This window comes from Babylonia areolata, chromosome 3 (assembly GCF_041734735.1).
Source record: "Babylonia areolata isolate BAREFJ2019XMU chromosome 3, ASM4173473v1, whole genome shotgun sequence".
Taxonomy (NCBI): Eukaryota; Metazoa; Mollusca; class Gastropoda; order Neogastropoda; family Buccinidae; genus Babylonia; species Babylonia areolata.
The window spans coordinates 17688264-17708263 of record NC_134878.1 but is presented as its reverse complement, the minus strand read 5'-3'; the positions used below and the strand labels follow the sequence as shown (position 1 = coordinate 17708263).

Genomic DNA, 20000 nt, shown 5'->3' with positions numbered 1-20000 from the left:
CCGCTTAGTCGGGCTTCGAGTTAAAAAAAAAAAAAAAGTACATAAATAAATAAATAGATAAGTCATTAAATTAATGACAGATAAAAAAAGACAGACAGCCAGCCGGATGGACACAGACAGACAGACAGACAGACAGATACACACACACGCACGCGATGATTGGCAGACGGTAACAGGGACAGATTTATCCTATTCTCTCCCACCTCCGCCCCCATCAGAAGACAACGGTGACTGATTTGGGAAGCAGGCAATAAACTGGGCGGAGAGATTTAGTGGCACGGAGCGAGTGTATAAAATTTTTATTCACCAGTCCTGGGCAGCCGCTTTCACCACCTACATAATTATAAGTCAGTGACTGCAGTCGCGACAGCTGCTTGATGAAATTTTGGGAGTTATCATATTATACTATATTATATTATGTTATATATATAGATAGATAGATAGATAGAAAAATGGGTATGTGTGTGTGTGTGTGTGTGTGTGTGTGTGTGTGTGTGTGTGTGTGTGTGTGTGTGTGTGTGTGTGTGTGAATGAGAAAGAGAGAGAGAGCCTGGAGAGAGAGAGAGAAAGAGAGAGAGAGAGAAAGAGCCTGGAGAAAGAGAGAGAGAGCCTGGAGAGAGAGAGAGAGAGAGAGAGAGAGAGAGAGAGAGAGAGAGAGAGAGAGAGAGAGAGTTTCAAAACTACTCCCATACTGAAAGGACATTTCAGACTAACTGGAATTCAGTTCATGGTAATTATCTATGAGCAGAGAAGAAGATTTAAGAGGTTCCAGGTTGACGGAACGTCGATACAGACTTGAGAGTGAGCGGCATGTTGAAGTATTGTCCATTTTGGGTTGTATGAACGTGTGGTCAGTGGAAAAGTAATGGCGGTTTGACTGTGCTGACCAAGGAAACGTTTCATTCTGAGAAAGGAGAAATATGACGAGAAATTTCAATTATATAGACAGACAGGTAGATAGACAGACAGACAGACAGACAGAAAAACAGACAGACATATGTATAGATAGATAGATAAATAGATAGATTGATAGAGATAGATAGATAGAAACAAAGGAAGGAAGGAAGGAAGGATGGAAGAAAGAAAGAAAGATAGATATATAGACAGCCAGCCAGACAGACAGATTTTCAGACAAACAGATAGATAGATAGACAGACAGACAGATAGACAGACAGACAGATAGATAGATAGATAAATAGCCAGATAGATAGACAGCCAGCCAGCCAGATAGATAGATATATAGATAGACAGAAAGCGAGAGACAGGGAGACAGACAGACAGAGAGACACTGACAGTGAGACAGTGAGAGAGACAGAGAGCTGCCCACAGTTCACAGACAGACTTTTCGCTAGGATCGCTACATGGGATGTAGCAGCAGTGTCAGATGTAATAAACCCCTTTCCTTTCAGGACCTGCAACAGGTGGACCTGTATAATGAGTGTGTGTGTGTGTGTGTGTGTGTGTGTGTGTGTGTGTGTGTGTGTGTGTGAGTGAGTGAGTGTGTGTGTGTGTGTGTGTGTGTGTGTGAGTGTGTGTGTGTGTGTGTGCGTGTGTGTGTGTGTGTGTGTGTGCATGCGTGCGTGCGTGCGTGTGTGTGCTTGTGTGTATGTGTGCGTGAGTGTGTGTGTGTGTGTGTGTGTGTGTGTGTGTGTGTGTGCATTTGTGTGTGTATGTGTGTGTGCATGCGTGCGTGTGTGTGCGTGCGTGTGTGTGTGTGTGTGTGTGTGTGTGAGTGTGTGTGTGTGTGTGTGTGTGTGTGTGTGTGTGTGTGTGGTCCTAACGTCTCACCATGCCATCCCCCCTCCCCCTCCCCCTCCCCTTTTTTTTCTCTCTCCATCTTTTCACATCTTTCTCTGATTGTCTTGTTTGTGTATATGCATTCCCAGCCTTGGACTGCTTGGGGAACAGGGTGGAAGGGTGTGGGGGGCGGGGGACTGTAGCTGGAATACTTATCTCCTCCTGCCCCCCTCCACCCGGACCTCCTCCCCCCCCCCACCCCCTTCTCTCTTTCTGTGTCACTCGCTGTCTTTCTCTCACTCTGTCACTTTCTCTCTCTGTTACACACACCTCTCTGTCAGTCTCTGTCTCTGTCACGCTATCTGTCTGTCACTCTCTCTCTCTCTCTCTCTACCTTACAACTCGGTCAGTCTCTGTCTCTCTGTCATTCTCTCTGTCTATGTCACTATCTCTCTCTCTCTATGTCACTATGTCTATGTCTGTCTGCCTGTCTGTGTCTGTCTGTCTGTTTCTCCCTTTCTTTCAGTATTTTTCCACTCCTTCCCTCTTCTCTTTCCATGTCTTTCAAGGACGAAACAAAACAAGGAAAGGAAAAAAGAAGAAAGAAACGATCATAATAGTAGTAGCGATAATAGTAATGACAGTAATAACTGGAATCATAATAACGATAAAAAGTTTCTGTGACTGGTCAAACGGGATTTGAACTGTTTAGGAACATGACAATGGCTTTAATATTTCTCTGCTCCTCACTCCTTTCCCCCCCCCCCCCTCCCTCTCTCTCTCCTCCTCCTCTCTCTCTTTCAATCTCCGTCCCTCTCTCTTTCTACTTCTCTAATACAAACAAGAAAAGTGTAATCACACGCGAAAAAAAAAAAATCGATTTCAATACAACAACATTCATGAGTGTGTGTGTGTGTATACGTGTGTGTGTGTGTGTGTGTGTGTGTGTGTGTGTGTGTGTGAACAACCTAGAAATCGCGGAGAGGTAAGGAAGAGGTAGTGGTAGTGGTAGTGGTAGTGGTAGCGGCGGTGGTGGAGATTAAGTGTGAAGAGGGAGGTGGATTCCAGTTTCACAAGTTAACGTCCAACGTCCAAGACACTGGTCGCCCACAGCCTTGGGGAGGAAGGCCGCTTCAGTTTGCACACCACTTACAACAGGGGACAAACATTGACCATAACGGGGTTTTTTCTTGGAAAAGAAAAAAAGAAGAAAAAAAAGAGGTTGTGGGGGTGGCGTTTGGAAATGGGGACAGGTACTTTGTGCTCAAGTCATGTAGAAGGGGAGGAATATAAAATAGTTTTTTCTCGTCATCGTCATTTTTTTTTACCTCACTGGCTTCTGGGCACATGTCACGTAGCAACAACAACAACAAAATAAAATAAATAAATTAATTAATTAATTAAATAAAAAATAAAAATAAAAACCCTCTACGTTTCGACTCGTCACATGCAAAACACGTGCCTTCGTCCCACAGCACACAAGTGACACGCAGTACTGAATGAATTAGGAGGGGCCAGAGACTTTGATTCAGCATTCTGCACAGCTGGTGTTTGACAGGAGTTGATGCTGCTGTTTTCACATGACCGACAGACGATGAACAGACGGTGGATTTGATTAAAGTGTTTCGGAGGATTTTTTTTTTCTTTCTTCTTCTTCTTTGTAGTGCATCTGAAGGTTGGTGGCTCGTTTCTTTCTTTCTTTCTTTCTTTCTTTTTTCGATTGATTCATTGATTAATTTATTTATTCATTAATTTATCTATCTATTCATTTTATTTTATGTTCATTAATTTACTTATTTATTTATTCATTCATTTATCTATTCATCACCTTTTGTTGTGTGGTTTTTTTTTTAATTGTCTTGGTTTCGTTGTGTTGCATTTTACTTTTGGGTTCTTTGTGGGTTGTCTTAGTTTCGTTTCAAGTTGTCTTGGATTTATTGTATGTTGTCTTGGTTTTCTGGGTGTGTTGTCTCGGTTTTTTGGGTGTGTTGTCTTGGATTCATTGTATGTTGTCTCGGTTTTCTGGGTGTGTTGTCTTGGTTTTCTGGGTGTGTTGTCTTGGTTTTCTGGGTGTGTTATTTTGGTTTCTGGGTGTGTTATTTTGGTTTCTGGGTGTGTTGTCTTGGATTCCTTGTATATGTTGTCTTGGTTTTCTGGGTGTTTTGTCTTGGTTTCATTGTGTGTTGTCGTGGTTTCTTTGATAGTTGTTTTGGTTCTTTTGTATGTTGTCGTCTTTGTTTCTCAAGATATTTAGTGTGCATTTTTGTGTGTGCATATAATTGGACGCAACTGAACTGTTTTGGTTTTTAGCGTATGCCATTCTAGGTCTTATCATTGAATAAGAAAAGATGAACGAGTATGGAAGGAACCTGTCCCACTTGTTGTTTGCAAAATTTTTTTTCTCTCCAGGTTTGGACTTTCCCGATCCTCGATAACATTCCGCATTCTGCTTCCGCTTTTCCAGTTTTCAAGTCAGAAAAGCCAGCCTCTTGAAACTGGATCACTAGAGGAAGAACGTAACCCGTCTATTCATTCTAAAGTGTCCTTTTTTGGTTTGGTCATGGTCTGAGTGTGATACACGTTCCTTATATCAATTATACTGCGTGGAGGTGGAGACGTTTTCTGTCTTTTGAGATTTTGTTCAATCTATGTGCACGCACATGTACAGGAGGAATTTTTGTTTAATGTCTCGTCACACATATCGGTGATTGAAGACATTTTGTTAAAGTATTTATGAATACATCTGAGTATTATCGGTTGGAAGGGGTGGGAGATGTGGATGAATGGAGGGTTGCGGGAAACTGAGCAAATGAGGGTAAAAATGTGGGTGAAATTTGGAAGAAAAACAAAACAAACAAAAAAAACCCCCCAAAACCCCCCTCTAAATACAGTTACAGGAAATTACTTAAAGGACTTCGTAGGAGAGAAGTCGTTAAACTGACAAGCGAAACAACTGATAATGAATGCAAAAAGTCAAAAACATCAACGTTCTCAGTCACTTGTGAAGACACACTTTCGTGTACAAAAGGCTTCATCAAGCTACAGTGAAAAATTATATGCTCAATTGTCAGGTTACTAAAGCATATACACTTGACATTAGAACAATACTTGGTCCGTAATGAATTTGATAATAGTCTGAGAGCTAATAGTCCAAGCGCCCGCTGAAAAAGCTTGTTTTGCGTCATAAAGTTTTTTTCTTTGGCGATTCTAACTGAGTTTTCATTGCTGATTTCAAATCTAATGGAGGCCAGACGCTAAACTTTGGGCATTATTGTCTAAAAGTGAAAATCCAAGATGGCCGCAATTGAATTAGAGTGAAAGATGTTGTGATGGGTATCATGCATTTAAAGACATAAAAAATGTACAAACTTAAATAAATAGCATGCAATGAAAGAAAAGTAATCACACTTGATGAAATACACATCAAATATTCGATAAAATGGCTACTTTAGAGAAATAAAGATGGCCGCCATCTAGTTTTCATATAATGTGCTGATCCGCAAAACACTTGAAACCGTTGTATTAAAATGACTTAAATTGTTTAACAGGGAGAAAACACTGGAACACTCACCAGTGTCTGCTGCTAGTTCTCACATCAATAGTGGCTGAAGGGCGTCTGAAGACAGGTCATGTATCCTCACAGTAGGGCGGGGCAATGACAGTCATTGGATTATTGCAGGCAATTGTTCCTCTGCATTTGCAAAATGCTGTACATGTAACAGACATTTTGGTGCAGGTGCACTGTACTGTGCTGCACCCAGTTTTACAGCTGCATCTGACCAAATTGAGAATTTCATCAGGAGCTGGCAGCTGAGCATCAAGTCCAAGGGCTGGGTGGAGTGTTAACTGGTGTAGCTGCCATCCGTACTCAACAGGATCCAGATCAGGAGGAGATGGCTCCCCTGCCGCTTGCCACAGCACAGCCTGAAAATGTGCTCGTTTGATGTGGGCCTGAAAACTTGCCATTGTCGGAGGAAGGCTACTCAACCAGCAGAAAAAAATATGCCCATAAGATACAAGTTGGCCCCCGACTGATATGAAGTCTAGAGACCCTGAGGAAGCAGAATCACCAAAGAAAAAAACTTTATGATGGAAAACAACGTTCTAGTACTTGTACATAGATTCGGCTCTCGGACTATAAGCTCAGAATTGGTCTGCGAATCGGACATGTACAGATCAGTGGTGTCTAGTACAAAAGTACTACCTGTCTTGACGTGGTCAATCATTCACACAGACTGCACTTTCGTCCCCCGTGGACTTACCAGATGTCTCGGTAATGGCAGAGAGAGAGAGAGAGGGAGGGGGGGGGGGGACAGACAGACAGACAGAGACTGAGACAGAGAGAAAAACAGACAGATAGATAAAGAGAGAGACACAGACAGAGACACAGACGGAGACACAGACAGAGACAGACAGGCAGAGAGACAGAGACGCAGAGAGAGACACAGAGAGAAAGACAGTCAGTTAGACAGACAGACAGAGAGTGTGGGGGGGGGTAGGGAGAGAGAGAGGGGGAGAGAGAGAGGGAAGGAGAGAGAGAGGGGGGAGAGAGAGAGAGAGGGGAGAGAGAGGGAGAGAGAGGGGAGAGAGAGAGGGGGGAGAGAGAGAGAGAGAGAGAGACTGTAACTCCCCTACCCTCACAGAGCACTCCACCCCTTCACCATCCCCTACCCAGCTCACCATCTGCAGTCAGTTATCAGTACAAGTGTACCTGATACAAACCTCCAGTCAGGAACGGGAAGTGTATCATATATAATGATGATGATCATGAATAGCATCCTCATATGGCACAAAACAATTTTTTTTTAAAAAGAAGGAGAATATAGTAATTTTCAGATGCAGTTTCACTGTCAAGGAGGCCTTTCACGGGCGGATCCATAAAAGCTATATCACATCCGCTTAAAGAAAAAAGGAGAAGAGCGGGGCGGGGGTGGGGGGTGGGGGCCCGGGGGTGGGGGGGGGGAGAGGGGGAAGAGGGTCGTCAAATGTCTCACCCAATGCTCTGCTCACACCCTGTTCCTACTGGCACACCAAATGCCCAAACCAACGCCCTTCCAATTTCTTTCCAATCCTGAACAGTCTTCGTAATGAGATTATCGGCACTATTTGCAACGGTCTGTCTGCCCCTTTCCCCCCATAACCCTGCCCCTCCCAAATCTCCTCCCAATCAGTTATCAATCTGGTTTAACCAGACTGATATTCTATTTCTGTAACACGTTACAGTTAGCTATCTCCCCTTTCTCCCGCCACTGTTCCCAGCAGTGTCTCTTTAGTTAATTGATTGTTACTATTTTCTGTCAGTTTTATAGTTAGATGTTTATCTCTCTCTCTCTCTCTCTCTCTCTCTCTCTCTCTCTCTCTCACACACACACACACACACACACACACACATACACACACAAACTTTCTGTCTCCCCCTCTCTCGCTCTCTTTCTCCTTCTCTCCCTCTCTCTCACTCTCTCTCTCTGTCCCCCTCTCTCTCACTATATGTACCCCCCCCCCCCTCTCTCTCTCCTTAGCCCCACCCACCCCCGCCCCTCTCTCTCTCGGTCCACTAGTGTACCTGCTGTTGATCTGTCTGACAAACAAACGCCCCCCCCCCCCTTCCCCCCTTCACTGCTGGACAAACAAAGTCAGGTCAACCGTAGGAAAAAAGGAACAAACATGTATCAGCGGTGTATCCCGCTCATAGTGCACCCACCCTTACCATTATTTCATTCCCCGGATTTCTCTTATTTTATTCTAGTATACCGTTCTTAATTCTCGTTTTTTTGTTTTATTTGGTTTTGTTCTATTTCACTATACTTTTGACGATTTTGATTTGAAAAACAGTTTTTTCCCGATGACATACAGCAATTGCTTGCTGATGTATTTCGCACCTGTTGTGTGACATGTCTGTAGGTGTGTGCCCGGGAAAAGGGGAAGGGACGGGGTTATGGTGTGTGTGTGTGTGTGTGTGTGTGTGTGTGTGTGTGTGTGTGTGTGTGTGTGTGGTGTGTGTGTGTGTGTGTGTGTGTGTGTGTGACGTGTGTGTGTGTGTGTGTGTGTGTGTGTGTGTGTGTGTGTGTGTATGTGTGTGTGGTGTGTGTGTGTGTGTGTGTGGTGTGTGTGTGTGGTGTGTGTGTGTGGTGTGTGGTGTGTGTGTGGTGTGTGTGTGTGTGGTGTGTGTGTGTGTTGTGTGTCTGTGCGTGCGCACGTGAGTGTGTGTGTGTGTGTGGTGTGTGTCTGTGCGTGCGCACGTGAGTGTGTGTGTGTGTGTGTGTGTGTTGTGTTTGCGTGCGCACGTGAGTGTATGTGTGTGTGTGTGTGTGCTGTGTGTGTGCGTGCGCGCGTGAGTGTGTGTGTGGGTGCTCTTGTGCGCGTGTTTCCCAAACATAAGTGCTCATATTTTTCTTCTTCAGTAAAGGAGACCGTTCGATTGTGATATATCTCCCCCACAGACACTGGCAACACCACTGAACTGTAAACGGTGTCCATTAGAACAAGAGAATGATAGTCAGTCGTGTCAGTCTATGACCATCAGAACAGCAGAGGAGGCAGCAACTGCTGTCCCAACTATCTGGGCTAGAATTTGGTTACAGCGGAGAGTGTCTTGCCCCAGCTACATCCCCACTCTCTCTGCCAAGATGGTTTTAGCACAGTTGGCGTTGGGATGGTTCCCGAAAAGGCCAACAAGCCCCCAAGGCTGAAGCACTAAGAGCCAGTGCAATCTTGCCTCCTAGTTTGAGAGTCATGGTCCTTCACAAAAGACTAAGCTGTAAATGACTTCCCATTGCAATGGAGAAACCATTGATCATACAGCTGTCACTTTGCTGTTGGCCCAGTTGTAAGCTTCACCAGTAACAGCAGGGCAACTGCACCAAGAGCCGAGCAATCATGCTTCCAAGAGTTACAGTCCTTCACGAAAGACAAATTGTAAAAGACTTCTCATTGCAATGAAACAACCTTTGACCATACACTGTGCTGTTGCTTCACCAGTAACAGAGGGGGAAGTGATCACCTCTCTGACCAGTCTCACTCCAGAGACAACAACTCTCTCCACTCATGTCAGGCTCTGGGACCAGTTTAATGGCAGAACGACCATGGTAAGCCGACCGCAGATCTCGGGCCGGGGAAACCCCGCGTTCGCCGAACATTTTGGTTATCATTGGAGAGTTAACCGCGGTCGGCCGAGAGGGAGAATTCAATTCCACTCTACAGTCATATTGATTGTCTGTCGGTTGACCACGTCTACAGTGAACCGGACCCTATCTCAGTTGACTCGTTGGTTTCCACATTGCTGCATGTGCATAAACTGCAAAGAAAAGGAACGAACTTCTGCAGTATTTCCGGGAACGTCCACATTTAATGTGGAGGAAAAACAGAATATTTACTTAATGACTACCAAGTTAAACCGATCTCTCAGTCAGAGAAGGCTATTCACTTGCGTAGCTTTCGTCGGCGATCCGGCCGGCTTCTTCAGCGCAACTGAAGTTTTTTTCTACATTAATATGGCATGGAAGCCTGCCGAGGTTGTAAAGTACCCAGGGTTGAACGGGTAAAAGAGCCTCCGGTCGCTGTGTTTTGAGGGATTCTGTGGTTTGGTTTCAACAGAATCTTACTCACAGGGAAAGGAGTGCCAGCACAACACGTTGCACGAGCTACATCCAGTACAGCGAACAGCGTGCTCACACAACGTGTGATTCGCACGATACGTCCTCAGTAATGACACATTTCAAATGTTAAAGTAAAATTTCACACACACACACACACACACACCATATGAGAGAGAGAGAGAGAGAGAGAGAGAGAGAGAGAGAGAGAGAGAGAGAGAGCACACACACACACACACACACACACCACACTCACTCACTCAGGCTCACTCACGAGAAAGGAGAGAGAGAGACAGACAGACAGACAGACAGACAGTGAAACAGACAGAGACAGTCAGCAGTTTTTTGTTGTTTTTTTTCTCTCTCTCTTTCTCATTTATCCGGGATGGTCAAAACAACGAAGGGGGTGGTCACTAACCCTACCACCGTCACCGCTCTCTCTCTGTGACACAGGTACCCCATGGACCGACACGCACCCAGCCTGTACCACGTCTACGGGAGCGTCTCCCACACCGCCCTCACCTCCCCCACCACCAAACCCTCCTCCTCCTCCACCACGGGAGGGGGTGGATCCACCCGGGGTCAGTCTTGGACACACTACGGGGCCACCCCGGGTGGACAGAAGCGGAAGGGGGTGACCTCTGTGTGGGGGTGGTTGGGTGTCGGGGTAGACAGGTTTCCAGGGTCGTCGGGGTCATCGTGGTCGGTGGTGGCGGATTGTGTGTGCAGGAATGTCCGGCTGGGGCGTTGGGCGTTGAGGAACTCGTTGGTGAGTTGTTATTGTGTTGTGTTTTGCTGTTTGTGGTGTGTTGTTGTGTTGAGTGGTGTGGTGTTTTGTGTTGTTGTTGTTCTTCTTCTTTTGTGTAATGTTGTGCTGTGCTGTGCTGTGCTGTACTGTGCTGTGCTGTTCTGTGCTATACTGTGCTGTGCTGTACTGTGCTGTGCTGTGCTGTTCTGTTCTGTACTGTGCTGTTCTGTGCTGTTCTGTGCTGTGCTGTACTGTGCTGTGCTGTGCTGTACTGTGCTGTGCTATACTGTACTGTGCTGTGCTGTACTGTTCTGTGCTGTGCTGTTCTGTGATATACTGTACTGTGTTGTGCTATACTGTGCTGTGCTGTGCTGTGCCGTACTGTTCTGTACTGTACTGTGCTGTGCTGTTCTGTGCTGTTCTGTACTGTACTGTGCTGTGCTGTTATGTGCTGTTCTGTAGTGTGCTGTGCTGTGCTGTGCTGTGCTGTTCTGTACTGTACTGTTCTGTGCTGTACTGTACTGTGCTGTGCTGTTCTGTGCTGTACTGTTCTGTGCTGTGCTGTTCTGTGATATACTGTACTGTGTTGTGCTATACTGTGCTGTGCTGTTCTGTGCTGTACTGTTCTGTACTGTGCTATACTGTGCTGTGCTGTGCTATACTGTGCTGTGCTGTACTGTTCTGTACTGTGCTGTCCTGTGCAGTGTGTGTGTGTGCGTGTGTGCGTGCGTGCGTGTGTGTGTGTTCGTTCGTTCGTTCGTTCGTTCTTTAGTTTAGCGTCTTTTCACTATCAGTGATATCAGACGATTAAAAAAAAAAGGGGGGGGGGGGGGAGGGGGAGAGAGAGGGAAGAGGAAAACAGAAAAGGCACATCAAACCACAAGCCACAAACGCACATCAAAAGGATTGAATGTTGATCATCAAAGCTGCTTCTGTTTTGGACGTGTGTGAAACCCATTACATTTTAATGTCATTATTATTCTTATTACTTTTTTTATGTTTTTTTTCCCATTCCCTATGAAGAATGATCAACCAATTGGTTAAACAGAAGAATACACCTTACGCCCCCCCCCCCCCCCCCACCCCCAGCCCAACCCCCTCCGCATAGCCTGCCACTGTTCATTCTGTATGTATATTGGTGGGGTTGCAATGAAGAATGCTGTAGCTGTTAGCACTTCTGCTTTCACTTTCCATAACCACAGTCATCATTATCTGCAAATATAGCATCGGACTTGCTTGTTGCTCGTGCTTCTGCTGCTGGCCCACTACTGCTGCTGCTGCTACTGTTGCTACTGATACTACTATTGCTGCTAGTGTTGTTCGTGCTGCAATTTAGTTTTAATATTACTGTCATCATCATTATCACCATGACAACAACAACAACAACAATAATAATAATAATAATAATTATTATTATTAAAATTAGTAGTAGAGGTAGTAGTACAGTTGTTACTGCTTCGCTGTTATTATTATTATTATTATGTTGTTGTTGTTGTTGTTGTTGTTGTTGTTTTTCTTTTGTGTGTGTGTTTGTTTTTTCAGTTATCAACCAATCGTTCATTCGTTTTCAGCGGAATTTGTTAAACATGGATCGGCAAAAGTCGACAAGTCTGGGTGCACTTGTACTCCAGACTTCGGTGCTGGCGCTGACGATTCGGTACTCGCGCACCGAGGCTGTGACGGGCCCACGGTATCTGACGTCAACAGCCGTGGTCATGTCAGAACTCTTGAAACTGGTGGTGTGTCTGTATATGGCGCTGTGCTCCGCTTCCGGGTTAGTGCTCTCTCTGTTCTGTCTCTCTCTGTTTCTGTCTCTGTCTCTGTTTCTCTCTCTCTCTCTCTCTCTCTCTCTCTCATCTTAGCCATATATACAACCTACACACGAAGCATTGAAGAGATTACGCAGGCTACTGTTACCTCGTGAATGTTGTTGACTATTTGTGCTGACTAGATGTGGTTGTTTTGAATTGTCGATTTATTGTGTCATGTGATTTTCTCATTATCCCTTTCCAATGAAACCCCCTCCAGTAAGAAGTTCTAACCTTCATCTGATGAAAGCACTCTCTCTCTCTCTCTGTTTTGCATGTCTGTCTTCCCTCTTTCTCTCTTTATCTTCCTGTGTGTGTGTGTGTGTGTGTGTGTGTGTGTGTGTGAATGTACGTGTATGTATGTATTTGTGTGTGTGTGTGTGTGTGTGTGTGTGTATGCGCGCGCGCGCGTGGGTATGTGTGCGCGCACTTGCGGGCGTTCATGAAGAGTGCCAAGATTTACACACACACACACACACACACGCACACACACACACACACACACACACACACACGTGCGCGCGCGCAAACTCCAGGAATTATGGTTTAAGGGTTCTAATTTACAGACAATTTTGAATAGAATTAAAACAGCCTCTGGTCTAAGCAGTAACTGAATGCTCAGAAGACGGAATGCGCTTATTCTTAATCCCCCCCCCCTCCAAAAAAAAGCATGATTATCCCAGTAGATAAAAGAGAAAAAAGGTCAACAGTGACCTATCCAAGATATAGATTTAAAAGCCCTTAACTCGTACTGATTTCAAACAAACAAACGGTGAGAGTATGCGGAACTTGTACTTGCGCGCGCGCAATAACAACTGCCACTAGGTATACTACTACTACTACTACTACTTCTTTTTCCTTATATCATCATCATCATCGTCATCATCATCATCACCATCATCGTCACCGTCATCATCATCATCGTCGTCGTCATTATCATCGTCATCATCACCATCATCATCGTCATCATCACCATCATCGTCATCATCATCATCACCATCATCATCATCATTATTAGTGCTGATTCACGAGAGAACCCCCCCCCCCCTCCCCCCCAACACCCTCGCCAACCCCGAACAGGCAGAGGGTGAGGGGGGTGTGGCAGGACCTGACAGACGTGGGGGAGGCGGTGCGGACGGCCATCCCTGCAGCCCTGTACACCCTGCAGAACAACCTGCAGTTCGTCGCCGTCTCTCACCTCGACGCCGCCACCTTTCAGGTCAGTCAGCTGCTGATTTTGATCACACATCACGCAAAGGGCCTTGATATGACACGCCGGACCAGGCCCATGTTTCCAGGTTTGCTGGCACTAGTGTTGGTGGCAGTACGATTATCCACCCAGTTCTTCTGCATTAGCAGTCTCCCATTTCCTCTTCATTAGCAGTCTCCCATTTCTTTTGCATTAGCAGTCTCCCATTTCTTCTACATTAGCAGTCTCCCATTTCCTCTTCATTAGCAGTCTCCCATTTCTTTTGCATTAGCAGTCTCCCATTTCCTCTTCATTAGCAGTCTCCCATTTCTTTTGCATTAGCAGTCTCCCATTTCCTCTTCATTAGCAGTCTCCCATTTCCTCTCCATTAGCAGTCTCCCATTTCCTCTTCATTAGCAGTCTCCCATTTCTTCTGCATTAGCAGTCTCCCCATTAGCAGTCTCCCATTTCCTCTTCATTAGCAGTCTCCCATTTCTTCTTCATTAGCAGTCTCTCTAACTCGTCGTCTGCTGACCAAGAGGTCGTGTATCAGCAAAAATAAAATTAGGAACAACAAAACAACAATAACAGCAATGATAACAGCAGCAGCAGCAACAACAACAACAATCCCCCGATGCAACAACCTTTGTGGAACAACTAAAACGACATCCCCTACTGATGATGATGACGATGATGATAATGATGCTGATGATGACGATGATGACGACGATGATTGTAATAACAATAATATGCAAACATGCTGGTGCTGCTTCTCATCGTCCTCCTCCTGGTACTGAAAAATGGTCAACCACAAGGAGGAACGACACTGATAGCGATGATGATGATGGTGATGATGATGATGATGACGATGATGATAACACAAACAACCACAACGACATATAAGGAGAAAACGATGAAATTACGTTGATGGCGATGACAATAACTGTGACGACGATGCTTGTCGCTGACGCTGCTGATGACGATAATAACGATGACGATGACGCATACTGCAGATGACACTGATAATGATGATCTTCTTCTTCTTCTTCTTCCTGTTCGCCATTGTCAGTCCAGCTCACCTGATGAAGGACGTCTTCGTCTCCAAGTCCTGTCTGGAGCCATGGAGCTCGGTGTGCATGCAGCACGTCTGGTGTCGGTCACACAATAATGTATCTTGTGTCCCTTTCAGTGGGGGGCGACAGTTCTAGAGAATGTGTTCCGGTGTTTGGTCTTCGAGACCATAGTAACTGATGATGATGATGATGATGATGATGATGACGACGACGACAACGACAACGATGATGATGACGATGACGACGATGATGACGAAGGCAACGCGACGGTTGCAGGTGACGTACCAGTTGAAGATCCTGACGACAGCGCTCTTCTCCGTGGTGTTTCTGGGCCGTCAGCTGGACTCCCTGAGGTGGTCATCCCTCGTCATGCTGACCGCTGGGGTGGCCCTCGTGCAGGTCAGGCCACAGAGAGAGGGAGAGATGGAGGGCAGAGAGTACAGAGATAGAGAGAGAGGGGGAGGGAGAGGGGAGATGGGGGAGAGAGTATAGAGAGAGAGAGAGAGGGGGAGGGAGAGGGGAGATGGAGGGAGAGAGTACAGAGAGAGAGAGAGGGAGGGAGAGGGGAGATGGAGGGAGATAGTACAGATATAGAGAGAGAGGGGGAGGGAGAGGGGAGATGGAGGGAGAGAGTACAGAGAGAGAGAGAGGGGGGGAGGGAGAGGGGAGATGGAGGGAGAGAGTACAGAGATAGAGGGAGAGGGGAGATGGAGGGAGAGAGTACAGAGATAGAGAGAGGGAGGGAGAGGGGAGATGGAGGGAGATAGTACAGAGATAGAGAGAGAGAGGGAGAGGGGAGATGGAGGGAGATAGTACAGAGATAGAGAGAGAGAGGGAGGGAGAGGGAAGATGGAGGGAGATAGTACAGAGATAGAGAGAGAGAGGGAGGGAGAGGGGAGATGGAGGGAGAGAGTACAGAGATAGAGAGAGAGGGAGGGAGAGGGGAGATGGGGGAGAGAGTAGAGAGAGAGAGAGAGAGAGGGAGAGGGGAGATGGAGGGAGATAGTACAGAGAGAGAGAGGGGGAGGGAGAGGGGAGATGGAGGGAGATAGTACAGAGATAGAGAGAGGGAGGGAGAGGGGAGATGGAGGGAGATAGTACAGAGATAGAGAGAGAGGGGGGGAGGGAGAGGGGAGATGGGAGATAGTACAGAGATAGAGAGAGAGAGGGAGGGAGAGGGGAGATGGAGGGAGAGAGTACAGAGATAGAGAGAGAGGGAGGGAGAGGGGAGATGGAGGGAGAGAGTACAGAGATAGAGAGAGAGAGGGAGAGAGAGGGGAGATGGAGGGAGAGAGTACAGAGAGAGAGGGAGGGAGAGGGGGAGATGGAGGGAGAGAGTACAGAGATAGAGAGAGAGGGAGGGAGAGGGGAGATGGAGGGAGAGAGTACAGAGATAGAGAGAGAGAGGGAGAGAGAGGGGAGATGGAGCAAGATCAGAGAGAGAGCTAGATCAGAGAGAGAGAGAGCTAGATCAGATATAGATATATATATATATATATATATATATATACACACACACACAGAGGGAGAGAGCTAGATCAGAGAGAGAGAGAGAGAGAGAGCTAGATCAGAGACAGAGAGAGAGAGAGTTAGATCACAGAGAGAGAGACAGAGAGAGAGAGAGATCAGAGATAGATAGAGAGAGATGGGAGTTGGAGAGAAGAGACAGAGAGAGAATAAGAGAAGTATACTCAAAGGATTTCTTTCCTGTGTACATTGTGTTTACGTGCACACAAGCTGACGTGTGGGGTTGTGCTGAATACATTGTGTGTGTGTGCGCGCGCGCGCGCGTGTGTGTGTGTCTGTGTTTGTGTTTGTGTGTGTGTGTGTGTGTTTGTGTGTGTGTGTGTGTGTGTGTGTGTGTATGTCCGTGCGTGTGTTTGTGTGTGTGTGTGTGTGTGTGTGTGTGTGTGTGTGTGTGTGTGTGTTCGTTTATTTATTTATAGTCTGTTCATCTAAGATGATGATATTAGACAGTGTGTGTGTGTGTGTGCGTGGTGCGAACGCACGCGGGTGTGTGTTTCCGTGAGAGAGAGAGAGAGAGAGAGAGAGACTGAGACTGAGACGATGTATTCACTCAAGGCCATAGCCCCATATGAATGAAGGGCGATAATACAATATGCACATGTCACCATAACCATCAGTAAACATTCACCATTTTCACAATTAATTAAAGAAATTATGACAATACTGTTTCTCTTAACTTAAAAACTCTGTGTAAACACAATGCGAGATTTCGTATGACACCATTATCAGATGATCGGCCATCAATAAACATTTTCTAAACAAACATGGACGTTCATGATATTTCTTTGGAATAATAAATCTTACTCGAAAACCATATAACACATGACACATGAAAACCAAATGCACTTCATCTTCATTTGACTGCTTGCACAAAGGACACAGCTTCTCTGTATGATCAACAATATTATAACGGTATCTGTGCATATAGATTTCAGAAATATGAAATCTAAATCTTGTTAATAAAACTCGTAGATGTCTTTCTGTGTTAAACACAAGATAATTCTTAACTAAATGTGTAGAGGTATGAGATCTGTGGAGACAGAATCTTTCACTTGACTGAATATGATTTTCCCAGTTTTGGCATCTACAGTCTATCAAACGCTGACGAAAAGTTTTCAGAAACATATTCTCATTACCTATTCCTTGATATTCCCATACATATCCAAAGCCCAGTTCACTGAGACAAGTTCGTAGGCTACATTTGACGCCCAGTTCCTTTTACCTCGAGAATCTAAATCAAACAACACATTATAGGATTTACGTGGCAGTCTATCTTCATTCATTTTTTAAGTAATTTAAACCAGTATCAAAGACACACACACACACCCCTCACCCACCCACCCCCTACCCCCCCCCCCCCCCACACCACTCACCTCCCACCTCCTACCCCCCCACAAACCACTCACCCACCCACCCCCTACGCCCCCCCACACACACCACTCACCCCCCATAGCCCCCCCGCACACCACTCACCCCCCCCTACTCCCCCCCCCCACACACACCACTCACCCCCCCCTACACCCCCTCCACAGCACTCACTCCCCCTACCCCACCCACCCCCCCACACACACACCACTCACCCACCCCACCCCCTACCTCCCAACCCCCCCCACCACACACACCACACACCACCACTCACCCCCCCTACTCCCCCACCCCTCCCCCACACACACACACCACTCACCCCCCCACCCCCTACCCCCACCCCCCACACACCACTCACCCCCCCACCCCCCCCCCCCCCCCCCCCACACACACACACCACTCACCCACCCACCACCCCCTCCCCCCCACACACACACAACCACTCACCCCCCACCCACCCCCTACCCCCCAATCCCCCCCCCCCCACACACACACACCACTCACCCCGCCCCCCTACTCCCCCCCCCACCCCCCACACACACACACACACCACTCACCCACCCACACCCTACCTACACACACACACACTTCCGGACACTCTGGCAGACCTCTTCTCTTTCCCCTCACAGCTGCCAGACCCCAGCACAGGAGAGAGGCAGAGCGGGACAGGGGGGAGCAGCGTGGTGGGCGTGGCGGCAGTGCTGGCCATGTGCCTCAGCAGTGGCTGTGCCGGAGTCTACTTCGAGAAGATCCTCAAGTCTTCCTCCCAGTCCATCTGGGCCAAGAACGTGCAGATGGGTACGGTGGGTGATAGTGATGATGATGATGACAGTGAGGATGATGATGATGACGACGATGATGATGTCCGTGTTGATGGTGGTGGTGATGATAATGATGATGATGATGATGTCCGTGTTGATGGTGGTGGTGATGATGATGATGATGATGATATTCGTGCTGGTGGTGGTACTGATGATGATGATGTTCGTGCTGGTGGTGGTGGTGGTGGTGGTGATGATTATGATGATGATGATGATGTCCGTGCTGGTGGTGGTGATGATGATGATGATGATAATATTCGTGCTGGTGGTGGTACTGATGATGATGATGTTCGTGCTGCTGGTGGTGGTGGTGGTGGTGGTGATGATTATGATGATGATGATGATGTCCGTGCTGGTGGTGGTGATGATGATGATGATGATAATATTCGTGCTGGTGGTGGTACTGATGATGATCATGATCATGACGAAGATGATGACGGCGATGATGAGGTTGATGATAATGGTGATAATGATGATGATGACAATGATGATGACGACGATGTTGGTAGTGGTGGTGGAGGCAATAACGATGGTGATGATGATCATGACGAAGATGATGACGGCGAAGATGACGTTGACGATGATGGTGATTACGATGATGATCGTGATGCTAGTACTGGTGGCGGAGGTGGTATTAATGATGATGATCATGATCATGACGAAGATGATGACGGCGATGATGACGATGGAGATGTTGTTTTGTTGGCGTTGATGACGATGATCGCGTTGATGATAATGATGATGATGATGATGCTTATGATTATGAATATATAAATATTCAGTCGCGAGCAATATCACCACCGCCACACACACACTCCACAATCATAACAAGGTGTGTACCCACCCACATCATCAGTCACTGGTTAACTCACTCAGTACGGGCAGTCCTCTCTTCTCCTCTACACAGACCCCTCGGATGTCCAGTGGGTGTCTGAATGACCCAACCTTTAGCTTACGTCGTCAGAATTGTGGTATTCTTTGTCAACATTCACCTCTTCAGTACAAGAGCCTTCCGCTTGCAATATTTTGATGATGGTAATTGGGGTGAAACGCTGTTAACGTCGTCTCTTTCGCCGTTCGTATGGAGAGAGTTAATTACAACTGTTACGTTATCGAGATCAAGGACAAAAAGCGAACAATACTTACAAGACGCATTTATTTGATCGTTTCCAATAGTCGAGTCCGACGAAGACGATCAGGACAGCAGAAAAAGGCAGCTGCACTATCAACTACCTGGGCTAAAATTTGAATATAGCGGAGAGTGTCTTGCCCAGGTATACATCCCCACTGTCTCGCCCAAAAAAGGGTTTTTTTAGGACAGTCGGCGTTGAGATGGTTCCCAAAGGCCAACTGCCCCCCCACTCTCTCCCCCACCCCCACCCCCCAAGGCTGCAGCACTAAGAGCCAGTGCAATATTGCCTCCTAGTTTGATAGTCATAGCCTTTCACAAAAGACTAAGCTGTACACGAATTCCAATCGTCATGGAGAAACCATTGATTACACAGCAATGAAACATATAATTACGTGCATGTATGTAAGGCGTTTGTATAGATCTATACGCAACCCCCCCCCCCCCCCCCCGCCCCCCCCTCCCCGCCCCACACACACACACATAATTATTATGATTTGGACACTTACACAGCGCCTTTCCTCAGTCAAGAGACCAAGCTCTAAGTGCTTTACAAACACGGGGTCGTTTGCACAACAGGCTGTCTAACCTGGGTAGAGCCGACTGACGGCTGCAATTTGGGCACTTATCATTCGTATCCTGTGTCATTCAACCATATTCTGTGTCGTTCGACATGTCTCTTTCTTCTTCTTCTTCTTCTTCTTTTTTTTTTTTATACCATTAAACACATGGACACGAGGACACAGTGTGTGGTGGCAGACAGGGGAGAGAAGAGATGGAGGGGAAGGAGAGGGAGGTAGGGGGTGGGGGTGGGGGGGTGGGGGGGGAATACTTGCGCGCCATATGTGCACACAATTATATGCACACATTGTTGTTGTTGTTGTTGTTGTTGTGGTCTGTATCCATACCGGAACATGAAAGGGCTCACTTTTGCTCGCATGATGAAAGCTTGGCTAAATTAATTATCGTTTGCATGTGTGTGTGTGTGTGTGTGTGTGTGTGTGTGTGTGT

General features: G+C 46.6%; 1 protein-coding gene across 1 annotated transcript in view; it reads left to right on the top strand.

The window, feature by feature from the left end:
- The window catches only part of LOC143279791 (UDP-N-acetylglucosamine transporter-like), a 28427-nt gene that overhangs the window by 1419 nt on the left and 7008 nt on the right, over positions 1–20000 (top strand). Inside the window, exons 2-6 of the mRNA XM_076583965.1 lie at positions 9783–10098; positions 11649–11851; positions 12966–13104; positions 14424–14546; positions 17669–17837. Of these exons, the coding sequence (XP_076440080.1) occupies positions 9783–10098; positions 11649–11851; positions 12966–13104; positions 14424–14546; positions 17669–17837 (950 nt within the window). The remainder of the gene's footprint in view (positions 1–9782; positions 10099–11648; positions 11852–12965; positions 13105–14423; positions 14547–17668; positions 17838–20000) is intronic.